This window comes from Tyto alba, unplaced genomic scaffold (assembly GCF_018691265.1).
Source record: "Tyto alba isolate M040663 unplaced genomic scaffold, T.alba_DEE_v4.0 Super-Scaffold_40, whole genome shotgun sequence".
NCBI lineage: Eukaryota > Metazoa > Chordata > Aves > Strigiformes > Tytonidae > Tyto > Tyto alba.
This window is the reverse complement of record NW_024881316.1, coordinates 18,872,123-18,896,855: the sequence shown is the minus strand read 5'-3', so window position 1 is coordinate 18,896,855 and position 24,733 is coordinate 18,872,123. Positions and strand designations below refer to the sequence as shown.

General features: G+C 39.5%; 1 protein-coding gene across 1 annotated transcript in view; it reads right to left on the bottom strand.

The window, feature by feature from the left end:
* Positions 1-3,107, bottom strand: part of LMBRD1 (LMBR1 domain containing 1) — an 87,504-nt gene extending 84,397 nt beyond the window's left edge. The window contains exons 1-2 of the mRNA XM_042803441.1: positions 3,012-3,107; positions 2,296-2,472 (exon numbers count right to left, since the gene is read on the bottom strand). Of these exons, the coding sequence (XP_042659375.1) occupies positions 2,296-2,472; positions 3,012-3,071 (237 nt within the window). The 5' untranslated portion in view covers positions 3,072-3,107. The remainder of the gene's footprint in view (positions 1-2,295; positions 2,473-3,011) is intronic.
* Between the last annotated feature and the right edge of the window lie 21,626 nt (positions 3,108-24,733).

Below are 24,733 nucleotides of genomic sequence, written 5' to 3'. Positions count from 1 at the left end.
CCTCAAAAATTCACTGAAAAGAATCATCTAGTGAAGACTTAATTCACTCTGGCCATCCAAAACAACAAAGGATTCTTGCCAGAGTCTATGAACCATAGTCCTTCAGAACACAGTGTCATATATAAGGCCTTCAAGGTGCTGAGTTGAAAGAATGGTACAGTGGAAAGGCAGTAGTCTCTTGGAAATATTCTGAACACAATACAATCTGTTCTACTTGTGAAGCAGCAGCAGAAACACAGCACATGTTGCCCAGGACAGCGTTAAAAGCTTTAACAATTCATGAAGATCTCACATTAAGATGCTGTCAACCTCTTGACATTACTTCTAAATTGAAATTACCAAATCAATAAAGCTATGGGTTTATGTATAGGTTTGTATGTTCTGACTGACTTCAGATCCACTCAACTTTGTCAGGAAGGCCACATTAATATTTCTATATCACAATTTTACAGTTGTGTTAGATCAAATGTATTAATATCATGCTCATGTTGTTGCTGCAAAGCTAGAAACTCATTCAACTGAGCCTTGAGAGGGAAGAATTCTTCTGCAAGGCAGTAGGAAGCAATTTCATTTCAACAGGCTATCAGCAGTACCTACAAGCATTAGGAAAACCAAGATGACCAAGAAAACTCAGCATATGCAAAGGTACTTTAAAGAACTAAAAGCTTTACCACAAGCATGAAACCTCGCTTTCAGGTACAGTTTTTAAACAGAATCTATCCACCCCATATCACATCACAAAATGTCGCTGTTAAAGAAACCCAGCTCAAAAAAACACAGCATTTTAAGTACAGTAAATTTTCCTTCTATTACTCATACTTCCTTAAATAAGATTGTAGTAACTGCATGACCACATTTGGCCTCCTATTTCCCTCACAGGTTTGTTTCTCAAATCAAGGAATGCATACATTAACAAAACAGGTCTCCTTCGCAACATGAACTTCTGCTTAGTCCCAAGCAGATGTGAATTTTTCATCTGGGCCTAGTTACATAACTGCTATTTCCCTAGCTAGTCAGGCTTAACATATTTCTTAATACTCAGTATTACTCTCACTGAACTGCTACTATCATGACATATGAAAGGTTTCTTCCATCTTCTGTATCCGTTTTAATTCTGAACAAAAGGTCTGAAGACAAACTTTTAACAGAAACACTGAAACTGAACTATCGCTTAATTTATTCTGTATTACCACTGAGCGATAAACATGACAAAAATCACATCACAGCTCAATTCTAAAGGCTTCTTGTGACTTGCATTTACTTGAGTAGCAAAAGGCACTGTATCAGCTGCAAGCTAGTTTTAATGCATTGTCAAGGATCAGGCAAGGATCTAGGTTTTCCTTTGGAAGTAGGATTAGAAGGAAATACAGTCTTTGAGTTTATTCCTAGTGTGTAGGCATTTACCATCTGCCCATGCTCTCGTTTCTTTCAGGATCATCTCTTTTACTGTAGATACAGATAGGCTCCAAACCAAACCAAGCTGTTCTTCAAATCATTAATATGATCCAGTTTGACCTGTTTTTAATGACAGCACCCACAAAGACATGGGGTCACTACCTTCAAGAACCCTCCTTGAAAGTTAAAAGGCCAATGCTTTAAGCATTGGAACTTACTAACAGGAACACTTAGACTACAGTAAGCACTCATCTCTAAGAACGCCTTTTGCACAGCAACCCCCTATAGTTTAAATTTATAAAAACAGTTCAGCTAAGGCAGTATCAGCCAAGAAGATTGTACTCCCCTCCCCCAATGTTTTTTCCAGCTTTCCCCTCTTTAAAAAAAAAAGTGCTTATTAACTCGGGCTATACATTATAGGTAGATTAGCACAGTAAATCTTCCTAGTCATAATGTTTCAATACCAGAATAAGAGAATGCTGGCAAAAAAAGCAAAATAATCTAGAACTGCAAATGGGCAATACAGTCTGTTTTTGAACAAAGGGGCAACAAATTCCATTCTACAACGCCCCATTATGATATACTAAAAAGCAACATAAGAGATTTATTAATGTCTTCATGATGGTATATGCACTCCTTTTAGCACAACAGAAGGAATTAGTGTTTGGAAATGAGTAGAGTACCAAAAATAAATAACAGAAGTGAAAAACTGAGCTTCAATTCAAATAACAAACAGAGCTCAGTGTTGTATTCACTGTACCAGTTCCCAGCCTTCCAAAAATAGCAGACGCTAGAACAGGTATTAATATTAGTTTTAAACACTTTGACAGTCCAAGAACACCCTCTTCCAACACAAGTGTTTCCCTTAAAGCAGCAATTAACATTTTTATAAGTCCATACCTTAAATGTACCATTTTGGTTTTTCATATACGAAACCAAAAAGATGTCCACTGGTAGTAGTGCTGATGAGATAAGAGCAACTGCCAATGCAAAGATAGCTGTAATCGTAGAAATCACTTCACTTTCCCGCCGACTCTGGTACTTGCGCACATAAACCCAGCAGAATATTAGAATAGCCTGAAATTCACACAGGGAAAGGTAGTTACAAGTTGCGTAACAAGAAATGTCAGAAAGCAAGTACTGAAGTTAGGCCCTGTATCGTGGCATTGATGACTGGCATAGCACCAAAACACTTTTTACCTGAGCCCTAAGCATCTGCGTTACACTGACCACACACACAAATCACTCTGTACCTTCACCAAGAACAGCCTGAGCAACAATACGAGCAGCGCTCACAGACGGAACAGGCTGAAACATAAACAGGCAGCGCCGGTCACCCAGGCAAGGCACGGCGGGGGGGGGGGGGGGGCGAGACAGCCCCGCACCCTCGTCTCTGGGCTCCGCTGTGCCCGGGGGCGGCGGCAGGAGCTGCCGGGGCGGGGCGGGGGGCACCGGCCGAGCGTGGAGGCCAGGCGGGAAGCGCGGAGCTGGAACGGCGAGAGAGGAGGAGGAGGAGGAGCCGCCGGCCCGGCGGGGACGCTGCGGGCCGTGGGGAGGGGGGGTGTGCGTGGGGCAGGTGTGCGTGGGGCAGCCGCGCCCCGGCCGCCGGCTCTCACCAGCAGCGCCAGGCCGAAGAGGCACCATCCCGTCAGGAGCTCGGAGGCGGCCGCCGCCATCTTCGCTTCCGTCAGCAACGGCCCACCCTCACCCGAGGCGGGGACTTTTAACGGGGCGGGCAACACGTCACCATGGGGACCGTACCTAATAACCGTCAGGCGCGCCGCGGAGCGTGACGTCACGAGCCTCTGACGGCAGAAGCTTTCGCTTTAGTTCGCAGCAGCTGGCGGCTCCTCTCCCGGCCGGGCACGTTCCCGCTGTCGGCGCGGCCGGCAGACAGCGAGGGCCTGGTGGCCGGGAGCTCGCTGCGCGGGGGCTGATCGCCGCGTTAGTTTGTGATGAGAGGGAGGCGCGGCCGGAGGGGTTCGGAGGTGAACAGGAACGGGGGTGTTGGGGTGACATCAGGCGTTAGGGGCTGCTGCGGGGTGTCCTCAGCTCCCGCTCCGCCGTGGGGCTCGTCTGTTCTTCCCCGCCGGGGGGGCACGGAGCCTACCGGGGGGGGACGCGGGGAGGCCGTGCCGGCATACAGGACGTCGAGGCGGGGTCGTGGTCCGGCGAGAAGCCTCGCCTGGGAGCGGGGGTCGCTAACGGCCGGTGGGAGGGAAGCGGCGAGGGGTTAGGGGGTGCTCAGGGCAGCGCGTAGCTTTGGGAGCGTGGGTTTGGTGGCACGGGAGGTGGGAGAATCTCACCTGACACGTGCCTTTAATTGTCTGTGAATGCTTCGTGCAGGTGAGGTGTAAAGGGGACTGCAGGAATACCCGAGGGGGCAGATTGGGAGCCTCGTTCCGGGGCCGCGCACTGTTGTGCTGGGTTTCTCTTTGGCGAGCGGGTGGGCGGCTCAGAGGTGAAGACGCGCAGGAGCTTTGTTAGTTCATCAGCCTTGGTACAAAAGGCTCACGGAGCTGCTGGGATGGACCTGTCAGGGTGCAGCCGTGGCCACATTCTCATCCTGAAGCAGTAGACACCTTTGCCCTGTTTGCGTTTGCTGTGAGAGGAAGGGTACTCCTGAGCCAAGTAAGAGGTTGTTGAAATTCGGGCCGTTTTGTAGCCTGGTGAGAAGAGAGCGTTTGGGGCAGGGGGAGCTTGGCCCTGGCGTGTCAAGCTTCCAGCTGCTGTGAGGCCAGGGTGGGTGACAGGAGCCTGTGGTGGCAACAGTGCTCATGAACTGAGTGTGAGGTCGGGTGAGAGGTGGGACTTCTCATGGGCTCATGGCCTTGAGAGAAGGGATCTGTTGGTGAGCGGGCTGTGAGAGCCTCACCCCAGACTGCCTTTGCTGAGCCTTAATTTACTGAGAGGGCTGTATATGAGACAGTAGGGATTGGAGTTGCTCGTGAACTATATCTTGGGCATGGGATGTGTATGCTCAGGTGGACTCATTCTCTTGAGAGAAAGTATCTCGTGGTGTGTGTGGTGGAACACCTGTGCCGTGAAGTGGCTGACATCTTTGCTGGTCTTCAATTTACTGTGGAAGTGTTGTGATGGCACTCATGAGCTATGCATGGGGTGGTTGGGGGTGGCAGGAGTTCAGATGGTCTTGCAGCTTTGCAAGAAGGGATTTGGGTTTGGGAGGACAGGAGAACTGGGGAGACTTCCCCTCAGAGCAGTGCACACTGCTCTGTTGTCAGGGCAGTGTGGGGGGCACTGGCATGTGGCAGCATTCATGATCCAAGTGATCATGGAGGTGAGGAGGGGTCTGGAGAGCTTGTAAACCTTGGAGGTAGGTACCTGCAGGGCTGTGTTGGCTTGTGGAGGGGAATGTTGCTTCCAGGGGCAAATGCCAGTACCATGTGTTAGCTTACTATGAATGCAGTGCAGGTGAAAGCAGAGTGCTGTGGTTATTCACAAGCTGCTTGGATGGTCATGGGTGCAGTTTTTAGGTGAGCTTGTCACTTTGCAAGAAGGGGCCCACTGGTGGAGAAGTGGGGTTTGAGAGGCAGATTCTGGAGGGGCAAATGCTCGTGCTGGGTTTCTGTTTGGTATGGGAGCACAGGCAGCAGGCAGGTGGCTGTGCAGTGGTTCTGGTACTCACAGGCCAAGTGAAAGACACATGAGTGCTTGGAATACTCATGATCAGTAGATCTAGTCTTTGTTGCAGTGGTGTGCACCAGTGATGTGTTTCCTAAGCTCGCATGGCTTACAAGGTGAGCCTAGTAGTTGTCCCTGTGGTGCTGTTCTCCCCTACACTCCAGTAGTGGAAGTGCCTCTTTTCCTGCCTAGACTCAGAGATGTGTTTTGTCCTCTTTCACACCTCTTTGCTCTTGCAAGTAAAAGTCTGTCATCAAGATACCACAATGTGCAGCAAGATCAGTGAATGTGCTAAAGAGTGACAGTGGGTAGAAGTACTTGTGTAGGGCATTGTGTATGGGGTCACAGGGTTAGAATGGTACAAAAAGTGAAATCGTTTCTGAAAATGTTTTGTTGGACATATTTGTAGCTAGGGTAGATAACTGCAAACTAATGATTAACTGACTGAAAATTCTCATTGCATGTGCTAAAAAAAAAAAAAGGTAGGGATTTCTACAAATTATTGAGAGAATGTATGCATGAAAATAGAATGAGTGAATCTTAAAAAAAAATACCGTTACCATATTCCTAAAAAAAAACCCTGACATGCATTGTAGCAGTAGCAGTCATAGTGTGAAAAAATAATTATATCAGTGGCCTTCCCTAAATACCATGCTCACTTTCTCAAGCAAGACAGTTGCACAGTACCCCAAAAAAAAAAAAAGACTGCAAAAATTTTGTCCTAAAAAAAAGAATTTTTAAAATAAATTTGAAATTTATATTGTTTATAAAATAAAATCTTTATATAAAAAGAACCATTATCGTATTTTTTATGTATAATGAGAAATAAGTCCAAACTATGAAAAATGTCTTAGATACTAAGATACTACTTAAAAGTAAATTCCACAAGTTTGTTGTTAATAAAGCATTAATTTGGCAGAAAGACATAAAAAGAGGAGTGATATTGTAGAAATTAAAGTATATGAAACAAGATATAGTCTTCATTTTGACCAGGACAAGAGATTAGTATCATCCTTGAACTGTATAGTCTACATACCAGCAGGGAGCAGGTGCACCTTCTTGCTTGATTGAGCTGATCTTGTCACCACTTGATAATCTTACAAGTTTCAAGGGGGCTGAAAGCATGTGGGCTAATGGCAGGGCTGTTTTTTAAAAGTCTCTGATTAACTCTACTTTTTCTGTTTGTTTGGTTGTTTTTTTTTTCATGTTAGAAGGTAGTGAAACTGGGTTTATCAGTATTTGACAGAACGTGTCATGGTCTTGTACTTGAAGGTGTAATTATTCTGTGTGTTATGTGGCTTAGAATCCAGTAAAACCTGTAAGTCTTACAGCACAGAATGCCCTGGACCTGATACTGGGCAAGTACACACAATAAACCATCTGCAATCATGACATGTTTGTTTGTTTGTTTTAAAGTCCGTAAACTCATGTGAAGAAAATTGACTGCAACTTGAAATTTATTCTGTTTTGTTGAATGCTGTAGTTCATTTACCATTACTGCAGACCAAACTAGGATTCTGAGTTTGGCTTGTCATACTATATTATGTCAATGCAGGCATCTTTCCTTCCATCACTGTACTTCAGTGCTTACTTAGCCTTATTTAAGCAGTGGCACAGCTTTGGTTTTCTTCTTAAACACTATTAAGAGTTAATTTTCATTCTATGAATAAGGCTTTCCACTGTATCATGCATAGCCAAAAAAAAAAAAAAAAAAAGGGACAAAATTGGAATCTGTCGATCTGCATGATAATTAACAAATATTTTAGAAGGTGTTCACAAAATTAACTTGGACATTATTTATCGCTAGGTTAATAGAGAACATCATAATGTGTCCTTTATGTCTTTGCTCTTGTGTTGTTTCCTTATCCTAAAATGTTACCTTGTTTCAAGCTCCTTAATCATGCTGATCTCTTCAGGGTGCTTAATTTTAGTGCCTTTTATCATTCCTTTTCACTGAGAGAAACCTCATTTTCCCTTTTGACTTTATTCATTATCAGATACTGTTGTATCAGTGGCTCAACATTTATATGAAAAATAGGGACAAGGCATAGGTTTATGAATCGCATAAAAATTCTAGTTTGACCTTAACTTGGTTTATGTGAGCTCAGTTCTTATTTTGAGTAAGCATAGGGGAGAGAACGGTTTTCAAAAGAAGTAGTGATGTCACACTGAGGAAAAACAGATGGTCCCATTGGGTCGAGAAAAAGGTTTTCCCAATATTTAGTGGAATTTAGGGATGTATGAAGCGGGTAAGCATATAGTGGTGGTCCTCCCAGCATGCTCATCACCACTGGCAGGAAACTCAAGACAAAGGTTGAATCATCATTTTTGGAGGCTCAAGATAGGTTCTCTGTGCCATCATTTTGTGAAATCACTTTTTGTGCCTATTTATCATGTTATTCTTAACAGTATTTTTTCTAATAAGGTCCACAACATAATTTATATAAATCAAATTGTATAATTGATATACATAATAATTGATGTACTTAAAATAGATCATTGTTCTAGGCAAAGCCCAGTCCCTAGAACATGGGAGTTTCTAACATGCAAAGAGAAGCCTGGCATAGTTTAGGACTAGTAAACTCTTTATGGAAAAAATAGAACTGTACCAAGGTGGAGAGAAATAACTGATCTGTTCATTAAGATGTGTGTATCTCTTATGGTTGTGGGAGTATTGAAGTAGGGGAAAAGGGTCTTTTGTTTTTTGTTTTTTTTTTTTTTTTTTAATTTGGAACAAGGATCATCTTTTAAAAGGTTGTGACTTGCTAAATAAAAATAAATAGATAAGTTAGAAATTTAGAATTAATCTATGGGAGAATTTAGAGTGGTTGTTCTTTTAATGCATTACTAACAAGTACATAATAGTGTTTATGGAGGGTTTTTTTCTGTTCTGTTCCTTGGTTTGTTTACTTCAACAAACAGAATTTTTTAAAAATGAGTCTGAGGGCAGAAGAGGTGACTCATTTCTTTAGGAGATAGCGTAGGTCAGTAATATTTTCTTTAATGAGGGCTGTAAAAATGATTAGGAGCCTTCAAGGTCAGTTTATTTCTAAAATGTTTTTTGGGGTGTTTTTTCTTAAAAAAAAAAAACAAACAAACAAACAAAAAAAAAAACTATTAAAAGCTGTTCTATATGTAAATTACATTTCTGTATGAGCTGATAAGAATTAAAACAATGTGAACTTCCACAGTAGAAATAGGTGAACATTCCGACAATAAAAATGAGTGCGAACTTCTATATTACCCTGAAACTTTCTGACTGATTTTTTTCGGTCAAAATAAAAAGAGGTTTCCCCAGTATTTTTCTCATAGTACTAGTTAAATAATGAACTGACTGCTTGATCATATTAGATCATCCAAAGTACTGTTTTCTGCATATTTGTCCTAAATTATTGGAGGTACTTCTAGTCTTCTGTTCATGGGAAAACTGCAACCAAGGCATAAACTTGGAAAGAACATGTCTGGAGATTCTCTTGGGATGGACCGAGTAAACTACATAGAGGGAATGAAAACAATAGATTCAATTCTGCCCTCTTGAATTTAATGGCAAAGCTGCCAGTAAGTTTAGCTTTTGGCAAAAATAATCTTCAGAGGTAGTCAAAAAGGCAAATAATGATAGTAATAGGAAGGAGATAGACAATCAAATCATCATTACACTTCATGAACTGTGAGCTTTTTTGACATCCATGTCAAAATATGATACAGAATTTGAGATAGTTTAGAGTAGGATGAGCATGAAAAAATTAAGGAATAGGTTCTGTACTAAGAAAAAAAGTAAGTAACTTGGAATCTCCATCTTGGGAGATGCTGCTCAAGGAGAAATTATAAAATTTAAAAGTTCTGACTGGCATGCAGAACAGTGAATAGAGAACAATCAGTCATGCTTGTATCAAGAACATTGGGCACAAAGTAGATTAACAAGCAGCAGACTTAGAAGGGGACTGCTTCATACAATTTAAAAAATAGATATCTTTGCCTTGGGATGATTTTAATACCAAGAGTATGCATATGTTAAAAATTAATAGAAAAATTCATGGATGAGAGGTCTGTCAAGCAGTGTTAAGCACTCTGATAGAGAAGCAACCTCCATCTCAGAAGGTCCTTAAGCAGGGGAGTGAGAGAAATGGGCAGGATTTGCAAGGGAAGCTTCTTCAGCTGTCTCCCTTTCCCAAAGGGTTTGCTGTTGGAACTGGAATTTCAATATAGGAAGTTGCACAGTCTTTCAATCATTCCAGTTAGTCCAACCCAGCATACCTGTTCTTAGGATGTCAACAAAGGCTAGGGTTTTGATCATTTGACACAGTTAGAGGGTAATCTTCATGATAAAGGTGAATTTCTTCTGGCTCAGAAGACTGATTCAAAGCTATTTACATTATTTAAACCTAGCATATGGATTGCATGAAGAATCCTCAACATTAAGGGCTGTCTAGCAGCACAGGAGAGGTGATTTTATATTATAGCAAATGGTTGAGCCTCATCTCTAACCAACAAAATAGACTTTAAACCTACACCCAGGAGCACGGAAGTTCCCTTTTGTTTAAAAATTAGAAAAAAAGATAGGCTCAGTGCTTCCATGTGAAAAGAAAGAGTTGATGCCTCTAATTCCCTCAGTTCAATTGATACACGTTGATAAACTGGAGTGAGTTCAGGGTAGGGTCACCAGGATGGCTGGGTCTGGAGCACTTGCTGTGTGAGGAGAGATGAGGGAGCCTGGGGAAGAGATGGCTTTGGGGTCCCTAACAGTGGGCTGGCAGGAAGGTTATCTAGATGATGGAGTCAGTGGTGCGTGGTAGGGGGAGAGACGGCAGATATAAATTGAAGTGGGAGAATCTGACTGGCTATATGGAGGGAAAAAAAAAAAAAAAAAGTGTAAGGAGAATCAAGCAGTGGAGCAGATAGTCCAGATAGGTTTTGTAACCTTGATTCTTGTAGGTTTATGAGACTTGACTGATAAAACCTTGAACGATCTGGTCTGGATTCATTGTGACCCTACTTTGAGAAGGAGGTTGGAGAAGAATGGTCCTGAGAGTCACTTCCTACCTGAACAAGTCAGTGATTAATGCTACTCACACGGCAGCTGTGTTAGATAGAAGATAACATTTTGGAGAATGCAAAGGAAATCATTATTCTCAGCAATTGCACCAGAATTGAATAGTAGGGCAGTACCACAAAGCAGTGTCACAGAGAGGAGGAATGGCATGAGATTATAGCTGCTGACCTTCAAGTTTTATCATTTGGGCCTTTTTGATCAGTAGTGGCATAGCAACAGTTACATCTGTAGTTTTGACTTCCCAGAAGAGCAAATTATTTTACTTCCTGCTATTTGTGTCCTTTCTTAAATATATGATCTTTAACTATGTGGACCACGTATCACTTGGTTGTCAGTGAATATGGATACAACCAAATACTGATCTCTTTGCCTATATCCTGAGACAAAAAAAAAAAATATTCAAACATATGGAGTCAAAAGACAGTGAGTAATATATATTTATTTGCAGTGAGTTTGCAGTGAGTATATGCAAACCGTGTAGACCCAGGCCTGTGTATGTACCTAGTGAGGAGCAATCTCAATCTTTATTCAATATTGAAAGTTTTGGTGTGCATAATGTTTATTTTACAAGATCCAAAGGAATGCTAGGGCTACAGGCTACTACTAAGACTTAATGTTCCCTGTCCCCAGTAATAGAAACAGCAGAGATGGATACGTGATATAGTAACACTTTTTCTTCTCTGTTGTTGACAAGGATTTAGTTTAACGTATTTTCCTGTTTCATTTATTTTCTGAGTGAACTGCTTTTTTCTTAGGGTTGCAGCTGAATAATCATTGTAGTGGGGGGAAAAACACTGAGGGTAATTATAGAGGAGGAGTGATATTGAAACTTACCATTTTGTAATAGGTGATTCGAATAAACAGTGTTTAATTAATTAGTAATTACAAAACACTGCAATCTTAGATGTAAAAATCCAGATTAAGTGGCAGGACTCTTCCTGGAGAGGGGCATTTTGGGGGCATTTTCCCCTTTTACCCACCAGAGGGCTCCCGCAGCGAAGTTCTCCAAAATCACTTCCCTGCCTGGTGCAGTCAGTAGGAGGCTTGCCAGAGATCTCAGTAGAAGCCAAATCTTTAACTCCTTACTTTGAGAAATTTCTCATTTCCACACAAGTTTTAGCACAGCAAGAACTTCTGGAGTTGGTTTGTAATATATGATTGATTTTTGTAGTTAAATATATATCAGCTTAAAAGTAAATCCAATTTTTCTAAACTAAAATGGATTGATCCAAATCATAATCTTTTGTCTGTCAGGATCTGGCACTAGTGATCACATCATTGCTTTCCAAAGCATTCAAGTCTGTAATTCAGTGCCATCATAAAAAAAAAAAAAAAAAAAAATCAATTTCTGTAGATATGCACAACTAGACTATACCTAAATTTTGCTATTTCTTCACTTTTGTGTATTCAAGAATGAATCCTTTTATATTCTTGTATGATTAACTTATCTAAAACATTATTTCCCATATTTCCAACCATAGTGCTTACATTCTGAACTCTGATGAACTCTGTGCTTCAAAAAGAGATGGAGAATCATATTAAATCTGATCATGTTGATCTTTTCACCTTCATCTTCCAGTCTCTGTTCATCTCTTATTTGTTGCACGACCAACAAGCTGGTAGGAGTTTGTACAAGCCTGTCTCTCTTTTATGTATTGACAGACCTCAGTGTCTGCTCTCATTCCTTTATTCCAGCAACTGTTTTGTCACCGAAGTGCACAGTTCATTTGCCAGTATCTATCCCCTCTTCTTGACACAGCCAATTAAACTATGGAATATCCTTCAGAAGCCAATCCACAGAGCCTTCATTCAGATCTTAAAATACCCCTTACTACTACTTTTTTTGGTTTAACACCTAAAGTGTCATGCAACCAGTTAATGGCTGTGAAAGTGATGGTCTCTGACATTTTTTTCTACATCTTACTTTTATCTCCCTTTTATAGAAACAATTAGTACATATTTGTATTAGTGTAGTTCTTGTTTATCTTCTTTTATTATTTCATATATTTTACATTGTGTTTTAATTTGCTTAAAAAGTCTTCTGTAGTGAATTTGGGTTTTTTGCTTCTTAACACATGAGGTCTTCAATACAGTAATACAGTGCATGCTAGTAATTTAATGTTTTATGTAATAAGCAAATGCAAAACAAGTTCTACTGTTTTGGATGATTAAATCTTGAGATCCTTTCTAACATTTACTAAAAAGTGATACAGATAGTATTTTTGGTGTGAATACTAGAAATGTGCAGATATTGTGTAAAATGCAAGGCAGGTATTCACTTAATTATGTACTTGTATTTATTTTGTGTGTATATTTCCTTTTATATTAAAAATGAACTTTCCACTCCTGTTTCTCCCCTGTGTTATCATTTGCTTTCTTATAGTCACCAAATTAAAAAGGGCCATGAGAAATTTTGCCCTGTTTAAGGTAACTGTTTATTAGAATGCACTCAATCTCTTCAAAGTGTTAACCAGAGGAAAGAGGCAGTGCACAAGAGAATCAGGTGCATAGGTCATACCTGTCTGTAGAAGCAGACATCAAGACATTTCACAAAGCATGTTCTCAGTCACTCGGAGAAGAAGAACTCTTGTGGGAATCTGATATGGAGAATATCTGAAAATAGGTACCCAGATTAATTGACAGCCAAATGACTGATTGTTTCATGTGGGCTGTATAAAAGGTGTAGAGCAAATACACTCTGCAAATAATTTGCTTTCTGTGTCAGTATACTTGTTATTACAGAAGGGAGTTTTCTGGTGTGGAGATGGTCTTTGATCAGCATGGAGAAGAGAAGTCTTCGGGACTCCTAATAGCAGCCTTCCAACATGGAGGGGGTCATCAAGAAAGATGAAGCTGAGCTGTCCAGAAGTACATGATGAAAGGATGACAGTGGGCACAAATGGCAATGAGAGATTCTGACTGGATATGAGGAGAAACCTCTTCACCATGAGGACAGTCAAGCAGTGGAGCAGGTTGTCTGGAGAGGCTGTAGTCTGCCTCCCTGGATGCTGTCAAGACCAGACTTGCTACAGCTACACTACTATTTTGGTAGCATACTATACCAGTGCTCTTACACTGGTAAAGTAATTCTGTTGTAGATGTCGTTTAAATTGCTCCCTCCCTTACCTGGTTTCATCAGCTGTTTATTTTCAGCTCGTTTGTTATACTGTGTATCGGTTCCACTTTATTGTGTTTGGGCATAGTCTCCACTGTGCAGACTCTATAATATTACTGGTCATCTAGTAGGTATGTATGCTTTACCTTGTTTTCTACAGCATCAATTTACACTTGCTAATCTTTCAGAAATTAATTCAGTTTTATTTTTTTGCACTTTTAAATAGCTTACTCAGTGTGTGATATTTTCTAGCATTTTATAGGGTTTTTTAAAAACATTTTCCAGTGTATGAGCATTCATATTACAACTGTTATTACATTCACCATCATCTTTGCTCACGTATAGTTTTATGCTGATAACCTTTGAAGCCCTAGCACATGGTATTAGATGGACTTTATTCCTTTTGGGATTTAGTTTTGCTGACTTTTTGGCATCATTCAAACACATAACATGCTACACCAATGTGTTGAAAATATGAGAACTTTCTTTAAACACAGCTGACATCCACAGGATAGACTTTTAAATAAATCTAAAGCATTAATTTTTGTTGTTACTAGCTATTTTCTCCTTCAAAACAGGGACTCTATAGAGTGGGTTCTGAGGACCTCCATATGACTGCCGTTAGAATCAGACTGTTTCTGTACATAAAGCCAGTCTGCAAGCATGGCCTTGGTACGCCTTCTTCTATGAGAGTGAGCACGTCTGAATTGTACTAGTGACCAATCAAGTTGGTTTTGAAATGTAAGCAGTTACAAGTTAGGCAAGGCATTGCTAAACAACTTCAAAATTTGTTTCAGTTCTACTTTTCCCTTTCCAGTTTTCAAAAAAAGAATGTTCTTACATGTATTTAGAACATTCCTGTAAAATTTGGAGATTGTTCAGCTGGCTTGCTGCAAAACGATCATGTTACTTCTAGATAAACATCATTAAACTGAGCACAGGGATTTGCTTTCCTTGTCTAGAAAACATTGTGAATAGCTTTGCTGTTGACATGAAAATGATTTAGGAAATAATTGTATGTCCATTTTTGTAGGGTGATTTAGATTGCCCAGGGAAAAGGTGATACAGTGAAATCAAATGTAAGGTTACACTTCCAGGAGCAAATACTGGAGGACTAAGATTACTGGGATGTATACAGCATTTTGGAAAGCTGTAACTCTTCAAGAGAGGTAGCGATAACTTCATGCACATTATAATGGCTTAAGAAAGATGGAGCTTAGCAGAAATAAGTACTAAATAGCAGTTATATAGCAGTGTTACTACTTTACATTGTATTGATGGAATAACTATGCCATTATGTTAGCTTCTACCATCCAAGCATTCTATTTCCTAATTGATGTAATTGATCAGGAATGGTTCCAGGAAAAAATATCAAAACAAACAAACAAGAAAATCATGATGAAGCGACACTGCTTTGTAGTGAAAAACAGGTAGAACAAAACAAAAGCTCTTCCATCTGTCTTTGTTCTTGAGCAGAAGAGTTGAGGATAGGCTGTTTGGACACAGAAATAAGGCTTCTGTTATCATAAGGATATTTAACACATAAAGGCATATAATCTAAAGGCTGAAGCCTGAAGCTAGATAAACTGAACAAAACCAAGGCACATGGAGAAAAAACATCCCATAAATATGGTTACATATGCAACTATTAGCCTAGGTATGTGGTAGAATATTCATAATTCCATATATTTAAAACTATTTAAAAAAAAAAAAAAAAAGTGGACATATAACTCACTTGTAAACAATGATTTGTCAGAAATGACTGAATATCATTTTATGGTCCAGATTAGGAAAGAAAACAGGCAAAATAGTTGTGACAGGTATTATGACATCAGGAAGGAAAGAAGCTGCCAAGACAGGACCCTCTGCTCTCCCCTGAGGGAGAACAGAATCTTCTCTGAAGTAATTTAGTTGCCCAGATGGAAAACATCTCCTCTGGACACGGTCCTGGGCAGCTGGCTCTAGGTGGCCATAACTGAGCAGAGGAGTTGGACCAGATTCCCAGAGGTCCCTTTCAACTTCAGCCATTCTATAAGAAGCTTCAACAGTATCAGGCTGGAAGAGGGAGAGAAAAACGAGCAAGAAGCATGAAGCTATAGTCAAGGAAGGCTTCTTGCAGCAAAGATAAAATCCCAGTCCAAGTCTCAGGGATGACAGTTAGGAAAAGACTTTGAGAGAGCAGGTGGACTCTGAAACATAAAGTAGCAATCGAAAGCTATAAGATTTTCAGGGGAGTGTGATGGAAAGACCGTGCAAAAGTACAGTGGGTGGTGAGTAGATATGTTTTCAAACCTTTTTATTTAAACTTTTTCAACAAATAGAGCTGAGAAATTTCTATTTAAAGGGTGACTTTGTTAAAGCTTCTATAAAGTCTACTTTTAGGTATGAGAAATCTTTTAATCTGATAAATTCCAGAGTATGTGCAGGTAGCTCCACTACAAGAACTTGGTCAACATGTAGTCAGGTGCAGAGATCACAGCCTTGAAAACACAGTGACAATAACAAAGCCTCATTCAAAACATGTTGAAAAAAAGGGCAACAGTTTCCTTTTGTTAATTTGTTGTTGGTTTGGTTTTGGGTTTTCTTTGTTTGTTTGTTTTTCCATGTAATTTAGCTATCTTTCCATTACAACTGGAAAAAGATGTCATTTAATCCATAGGTAGCTGACTGGATCACCACAGGCCTGTCTGGACATCCCAAACCGGGAGCTCCAGCAACCACTGCGAGAGGAAAACAGTAAGGGCTGGAAAGGGATGAGAAAGCAAAACACAGGGAAGAACCTTAACTAAACCAAAAAAACCTCACCAACTGTATTAGCTGCTGAATACCATTATAGACTCTTATTAGATTAAAAGCTAATGAAATCGCAGCTTCTAAATAATACTTTTTCCAGTCTCTGGGTCACAAAGTTTTGTCGTCTCTGTTATTGTTCAACTGTTACCACTACACACAGCACAACCTAGTGTCATGGTTTAACCCTGGCTGGCCACTAAGCACTATGCAGCCACTCACTCACTCTCCACAGCTAGGATCCACAAAAGCCTTCCTGGCAAGCTCTATCGTTCTGGTATATTTATTTCTTAATTGTCTTCTCCCTGAAGATGACAGGAAGTGCTGCTAATACTTTCTGTTTAGAGTGAAATCCTGTCTTGCTTGAATTCTCTAATACTCCTAGTTCATAGCAACTAAAGAAAGGTCACAGAAACATAGCATGGTTTGGGTTGGAAGGGACCTTAAAGATCATTCAGTCCTAACCCCCCTGCCATGGGCAGGGACACCTTCCCCCAGCCCAGGGTGCTCCAAGCCCCGTCCAACCTGGCCTTGAACCCTTCCAGGGAGGGGGCAGCCACAGCTGCTCTGGGCACCCTGTGCCAGTGCCTCACCACCCTCACAGTGAAGAATTTCTTCCTTATATCGAATCTAAATCTATCCTCTTTTAGTTTAAAACTGTTCCACTTCATCCTGTCACTACTCTCCCTGATAAAGAGCCCTTCCCCATCTTTCTTGTAGGCCCCCTTGAAGTGCTGGAAGGCTGCTATAAGGTCTCCCTTAAGCTTTCTCTTCTCCAGGCTGAAAAACCCCAACTCTCACAGCCTGCCTTCCTTAAGGGAGCTGTTCCAGTGCCCTGATCATCTTCTGGCCTCCTCTGGATCTGCTCAAGCAGGTCCATGCCATTCTTATACTGGGGGGTCCCTGAGCTGGCGCAGTACTGCGGGTGGGGTCTCATGAGAGTGTAGTATAGAGGGGGAGAATCACCTCCCTCAACCTGCTGGCCACACTTCTCTTCATGCAGCCCAGGACACGGTTGGCTTTCTGGGCTGCGAGCGCATATTGCTGGCTCATACTCAGTTTTCCATCCATTAATACCCACAAGTCCTTTTCCATAGGGCTGCTCTCAATCCGCTCATCACCCAGGCTGTATTTGTGTTTGTGATTGCCCCAACCCATGTGCAGGACCTTGCACTGGGCCTTGTTGAACTTCATAAGGTTTGCACGGGCTCACCTCTCAAGCCTGTCCAGGTCCCTCTGGATGTCATCCCTGCCCTCCAGCGGGTCGACCACACCACACAGCTTGGTGTTGTCAGCAAACTTGCTCAGAGTGCACTGAATCCCTCTGTCTGTTTCACCCAAAAAGATGTTAAACAGCGCCAGTCCCAACACTGACCCCTTAGAAATGCCACTCATCACTGGTCTCCAGTTGGACATCAAGCTGTTTACTGCAACTCTTTGAGCGTAACCATCTGGCCAATTCCATAACCACCAGCTGGTCCATCCATCAAATCCATGTCTCTCCAATTTAGAGACAAGGATGTCATGCGGGACAGTGTCAAATGCTTTGCTCAAGTCCAGGTAGGTGACATCAGTGCTCTTCCCTTATTCACCAGTGCTGTAACCCCATCGTAGAAACGACGTCTGAAATTCTGGCCCAGCTGAAGCAAAGCATACACTAACTTCAGGAAAGGCAAAATTTCACTCTAAGTGAAGAAACTGACCAAGACTTCCGGTGATCTGCAGAAAGAAGCATTTTACTGGCATTAACTTTCTAGTTCTCCTTCATTCATTCTTTCCAGTGGGAGCCTAGAGTGGGGTTCTGTAGTAGTGGTCGCCCACAGACAACAGGAGAGAGAACCTGCTAAGAAACCAAATCTGACAGGAGAGGGCAAGCTCATTAATGGAACTGGTATCAATCCTATAGGAGAGAGTTTATTTCAGGAGAAGTGGTAAGAAAATGAATGACAAAAATTCATTTCTAGATAAGGATTATTGAAGATGTTTAAAAATGCTTCAGTTTTTAAGTTAACTATAGTGTCTTATTTTTGTTTTCAGTCTTAATTAGAACTTAAGTTGCTGAAACTATTTTCAGGGGGGTTTCTCGTTGTATTATTTTAATATTGAAGTGTATTTCTTTTATTTTCACCTTTTTTCCTGTGTTGTGGTGTTCTTAACGTTGGCAGGTTTTCAGTAAGTCACTGTTAAAGGCACTTCTCAACTGTCTCAAAGTTATGAAGACGTTTTAATGAGTATTTTAACTTCAGAGAACAGGAGGTAAATACTACTGAAATATAGGGTGAGGAGGAAATTATGGCTTGATTTTGTATTTCTTAGGCATCAAAAGCATACCCCTCGTCTACATCAGAAAACTAGGATCAAATCCTTAATTCACTCTGATATATAGTCTTTGTTTAATGTCTATGCCCACTTACACACATGGAATGAACTGTATAATATTTCACTGTTATCTCAATTTATTGTTAAATGGAAAAATTTTCAGGACTCTGAAGTTGGTAACATCTAAAAAACAACTGCCTTGAATGATAATCTACATCAAAAGATATTAAGTGAACCTTATTTCATCAAGATTATCTTGTGATTCTTTAACGAAGAGATGAAAAGGAATGCAGCCCAATACATTTGGCCACTCTATATCAAAGTATACCGTAGCATCTTAATTTTAGCTTCTGTTTCTTTCATTTTATTTTACTGTCTCGGTTCCTGTCTGCCATACCAACAAATAGTTCAGAGTAGAACTAAATCATTAAATTAATTTGATGTTTTATTTTTTAGATATTTTAGCTCACATAGGTGAGCAGTGACAGCCTCCCATGGGCTAAATATCAAAGAATCTTTCCTATCTCCTGACCCTTTTCTTTGTCTGGGTTTCCTTGCCTTGTCTCTCCAGTCAAGAGACAAACTGTCACCATGCAGGCAAGGCAAAGGATCAGGGAGTTTGGTGGGACAGTGTGTTTGAATTCAGCATTACAGCATACAGCAATGGCATAGATTGAGGAGTATATGAAACTTCTGAACCAACTTCTGACATGAAGGAAAATATAGGAAGGTGGGGATCTGAGAATTTACAACTACCTGTCTGTAATCCTCTGAGACTATCCAGAATATAAGCAAAGAACATGCTTCTACACATTTTAAAATTATTTTCAAGATCCTGATAAAACCAGAGTGGAAGTCATCCACTGAAAATCCTAAAATAAATAAATAAATAGATAAATAATCTCTAATAAATAAATAGATAAAATTAGATTATATTTAAAAAGCATCTGCACACCTTTACTGTAAGCCAAGGCAAGTTTGTGTTAATAAAACTCTTGAGGACAGTTGCTCTGAATGTAAATAAAATGAGTTTACATGGATGTAACTGAATATTCTTATTTTACCATGTCTGCTACAGGCAATGCTTGTGGAATATTCATTTAAGTCCTCTGTACATAGAATTTGACTCATTTAATTAAAAATGCAGATTCACATTGGTTTAAGCCAGTCCAATTTACTTTGTGAACAATTTACGCAATTGTAAATATGTGCTTTAATAGTTTAGGTCATTTTTGTAGTTAATTTTTAACCATAAAAAGAATATAAGTATTTCTAAGGATATGACTACCTTATCTAATGGTATCTAAAAGCTGTACTAGTCCTACTAAACAAGATTAAATAAACTTGTTTGATGTCCACAGATTCTATAAAATCTTCAACCAAGCACAGACTCAGTTCAGAAATTTAGCTGTCAGTTTGAAGTTAGGAATACTGTCACACTAAAATCAAGGAAGAGATACACTTGCAGAGTAGAGTTAATCCCAAATCTGGATTTTCCAAGGGAAATTACACCCTTAATTTAGACATCTCAGGTGCCTTGCATAACATGACTTCACCACACTTGCTGTTTGGTTACATCTGGAGAGAGGGACGTAACTCAGTACTGCTTAAAGCTGAATTTAAATTCATGTTTAAATTGCTTTTGGTTTATTAACTGTGGCCTTCACACTGCAGAAACACATGAAATAAGTGGGTGCGTGCAGTCCTTTGTCCTCCCATAATTGCAGAACTGTGCTTGGACGTAGACAGCTTCTTCCTCAGGGCACTGGGAACATTCCCCCAGCAGTTTGCCATGCTGTACCACAGGCAGCCGTGGGATGCACTCACACATCTCACTGATTTATGTAGTAAAGCTCAGAACTAGGGAGAACTGAAGAAGGCTTGCCAGCTTCGTTGTTTGGAACTAGGCTAGTCTAATTTGGCATTCAAACCTAGGTCCTGATTGCAAAAAATACTTCTGTGGGGAAGATAAACCCAGTGTGAAGACAAATGTGTGCCTGATGCAAGCTCTTGTTTTCTGTTATGTATTCTTCTACTTACAGGCATTTTATGGTTAGAATAGACTTTTTTTTTTCACTCCTGTCAACAGGCTTAGATTATTCAGTTTCAGCCTTTTTTTCTAATTTTATCCTCCAGGAATCAAATCCTCTGTTGAAGTAAATTTTAAAGTTCCCTAAAGATCAGTGAAGTATCTGTAAAGTACGAACAGCTCCTTAAAGAAATATCCTCTATTCTAAGTTCTGGGAAATGGAACAATATTGCAATAGGAGAGATAAGCTCAATGTCTGATGAATGTCTGAGCAAGTTGGTCCTAAAAGAGTTCATGACTTCTTAGGCTTTTTTTTTTTTTTTGTCTTTTTAAGAATATGGCCTTGTAGTTTTAATACATGAACAAAAGTTACTTCTTCCCAAATAGGTTTGAAGGCACGTCAAGCTATAATTATTCATACTGAAAAGATATGGATGAACACAGTTTTATTACACAAAATTTTTTGTCTTCATAACAAGTGTCTTCCCCCTCATGCACAGGCAGGACCTAAGTTTGTATTCCTCTCTGAACACAGCTTGATAACATCTCAGCAATGTAGTTACCTTCAGCAAAATTTGTATTTTTGGCATAAGGTCATCTTCCTACCATAAGTTTTATGATTGAGTACATTCTTTACTATGTATCTATGTCAGATACTACTGCTCTAATAACTGTAGATTATGTCTGCTGATTTAGGCATGAACTCTAAATGCATTTGAATAATTTTGCACGTGAAAATATAGCCTCACTAAATATTTAGAGAATGCCTCTTTAAGTTGTTAGAACGTAGTTGGTTCCAGTACTAAGAATTGGTTCCAGCGCAATTAGTCAATGACTAATTGGCAAGATTAAGTTAAGTACTCAGTTAAAATAACCAACAGGATATATCTGGATTCCACTTATCAGGAAAGGGAAGAAACCAGAGCAGTTCCTAGCTACTCCAAACTTCATCAAAATGGCACGTTCATGCTAAACTGCTTGGTCTTGCTCCAAAATTAAATTCATCCATCGTGTCCAAACCACATTTGACATGCCAAAAATAAACAATTTAGAGATTGATGCAAATGTTATGCTTGATACACTACACAGCTACATTTATTTTAACAACCTTCCATTTATTTAAATGCTGGCCTTTCTAGGAACTAGTGTTTGATTTTGCATAAACAGTAAAATTTATTTGAATTGCAGTGCATAAAGATACAAATAGTCATGCAAACACAGTCTGATAGATTCTTCCTTTCAACTGTCATTTTCTATTAGTGAGCAAATTCCTCAGCTCCCAAAAATACATATGTACATAGGATGATGTAGAATGTTGACTTGAAATATGTATAGGTCAGTAGGCTGTTGTAGAGGGCTAGTATTGTTTTTTACATGTACTTCTGTCTCACTTCTAGATGCAGCCTCTAGGTGCTATTGAATTTAGAGTTCTTTTACATCTGAGATCATGACTAGATAGCTCTAGGCAAACATCAAGCTTACATAAATCTGTAAAATTACCGACTTAAAAGTATAACATTTGTTAAATCCTGAAAATATTTACTTCTGGATGAAAGGCAAATAGAGTATGTGGATGCAGAGATACAGATTAAACACATGCTTACTTTGACTTCTCAGATTATTGTGCCTAATTATTCAGAAATAAATATTAATAAAATATTACTAATTTTATTATTTAATTTTTATGTTGCATGACAGTATTGAAATTGGGCATTAAAATAACAGTAAATATCTCTGCATGAACTCTGAATCCTGGAGGGATTAATGTAACTGTAGCTACTAAGTTGATAAAACTGATGGTCGCATATATCAATTAGTCTTGCATAGGCAAATTTACATAAGTTACTTTCTGAAAGTGTGAAACTGTTCATAACTGGACCTAAAAGTGGCTTATTTACCATAATAGCATTCTGTTCTTAAATAAAATTTGGGCAAATTAAGTGGATAGAAAGGACACTGGCTAATACTGAGACTTGTAAATTCTTAGACATATTTGTTACAATTTAAAATGGAATTTTAACTGACATATCTTGGACTATCTATGCTTAGTTTTCCTGAAGTTTAAAAAAACAAGCCTTTTGATCTAAAATAAAGTTGCCCTTTAAGCCGCAATGGCTTATACAGCCTAGCCCTTTTGTAGGATCTTAAACTTTGCTTATACCTTGGCTTTGCTCTTCACCTTCCTTTTTCTAATATTTGCGTTATATAAATTTTAAATTAACATATTTCACTGCTTTATACATGTTTTCAGACTGCATGTAGGATTTTAGCATATTCAGACAGAAGTATTGGGCAAACACCTGTAATTCCCAGCACAGCTGCCTAAAACCTGGCTTTCTTATTTTCATTACGTGTAATGACTTTTAAAGACATATGGGTACTTCTGACTAAAACAAGCCAGATTATGTGCTTTGACTTGGTTTGGAAAATCACCTCTCAGTTTTTCTCATTCCTCATCAGCTGTTTGACCACATACTCTTTTCTTGTACAACCCAAAAGCCACCAAAAGCCACATATTTCCTGTGTTACAAGTGGGATGGATTCCATATGAAAGAAAGAAGAGAAAGAAAAGCAGTGGTAAATGTTCAGAATTTTTTCTTCATTGTGTATTTTTCTGTGTGTTCATGAAAAAACAGAACATGTGGCAAGCTGTTTGTAGTACGGCAGTACGGTTACATACATGCATTTATCTGTCCATAGGAAGACAAGGTAAAGTATGCCTTTTAATAAATTAAGGACATACACATTTTGACACTATTAATCTTAGCATTGTTCCTCTACGTATGGACTGGACTGATGTTTTACTGAATTCTACAAATCCAATACTATTTCAGGTTTGAATAACTTAACTGAATTTTTGTACTAACACTTTATAGAGTAGTATATGCACAGAAATGTTTTTTTTCCTGTAATGGTAATGAATACTTTACAAATCATATGATACAGCTGTTGAAATGTTTGCAACTGGTAAATACAAGCAGTATATGAAGACACTGATTTATTTACTGATGTATATATTTTGGATTAAAATGTCATTATTAAAAATATGAAACATATTAGGACCAGCTAACACTAAACATTACAAATGATACAACTCCACATTATTTTTTTTTGAGACTGGGATTTTCAGTGGCATTGAAATTGGAGATAAAGTGTGGACATTATTTTTGTTGTTGTTGAACCATTATATTTGTTAGTATTTGGTTATTTTAAGACATGTTATAAAGTGTCAAAGAGTGGAGAAAATGTCTGAGCCAAGAGAACTAATACCACAAAAGTATAGCAGTAAGTATTCCCTCTGCATCTTTTTCACAGTTATTTTGGCCCCTTTACTGAAAATCTGAGTGCTTCCTAAGTGTTCAGAAAAAAGAAGTAGCAGTTGGGTTTTTTTTTCTTTTCCTCTCTACAGAAAAAATGAAGTGACATCCAACTCTTCTGTTGGCTTTGCTGTTCAGGAGTGCTTAGTGTGTGTGCACATGCATATAAATAATTCCTTTTTGATGTGATTTTTGCCACAGTTCGCTCACTTGAGTGACATTTTTGCCCCATTTACATCGATGTTAAAATTTCCATTAACTTCCCCAAGGCTGGGATTCCACCTGCTTTGTCTAAGTTCATTATGGTTCAGTCTAATGTATTTAAAAGCATTTATATTTTAATTGCTTCAGTGGAATGCAGTTGATATGACTGGCAAATCTTGCAGAGGGCAGAAAGGATCATCTGGGAAGGAACAATCCCACATAAGGGCTTATACAACGGAACAGAAACACTAAGCTCTACGTTCAGTGGGAAATAGCGTGGTAAGGGGCATTTCAAAATAATCTCCTTTTAAAAAATTGTTTTCAAGTAGAATACTGCTGCTTTTAAAGAGTTTTGTCAAAGTTTACAGCTTCATTCCTGCATATGCATTGTCATAAGCAACACAAGTTAAAAATGTGGGTCTAACGAGATGGAGACAAATCTGTTAGCACCACACAGACAAGAGTGAATTATGCTGCTTGCCTGATTTGGATATCTAATCATGCTGAAAAAGAATCGAAGGTTGAAAGTGAGTGTCAGTGATAAGAAAGATTTTCTACAAAAAATAAGTCTGTGCCTTTGCCCTCCAATTCTCTCACCTTTTCCCCCTGCATCTTGCCTGCAACTGCAGTTGTAGTAAAAGCTGTTCAGTGGAGCAGTTCACCCTTGGCGCAGGAGATGGAACATACTCTGCGTGTCTGTGCTAAGTATGGTTTCAAACTTAAATGACTCTCTTTTCTGCTTCTTGGTGTATTGGCCTTGGCTCTCGCCTGGATCCAGGCCTAATCCTGTCTTCTGCATACAAGAAAGTGCTTTAGCTAAATTCTGAGATAGCTGGAAGACTGCTACTGCAAAGGTAGCACAGGAGATCATC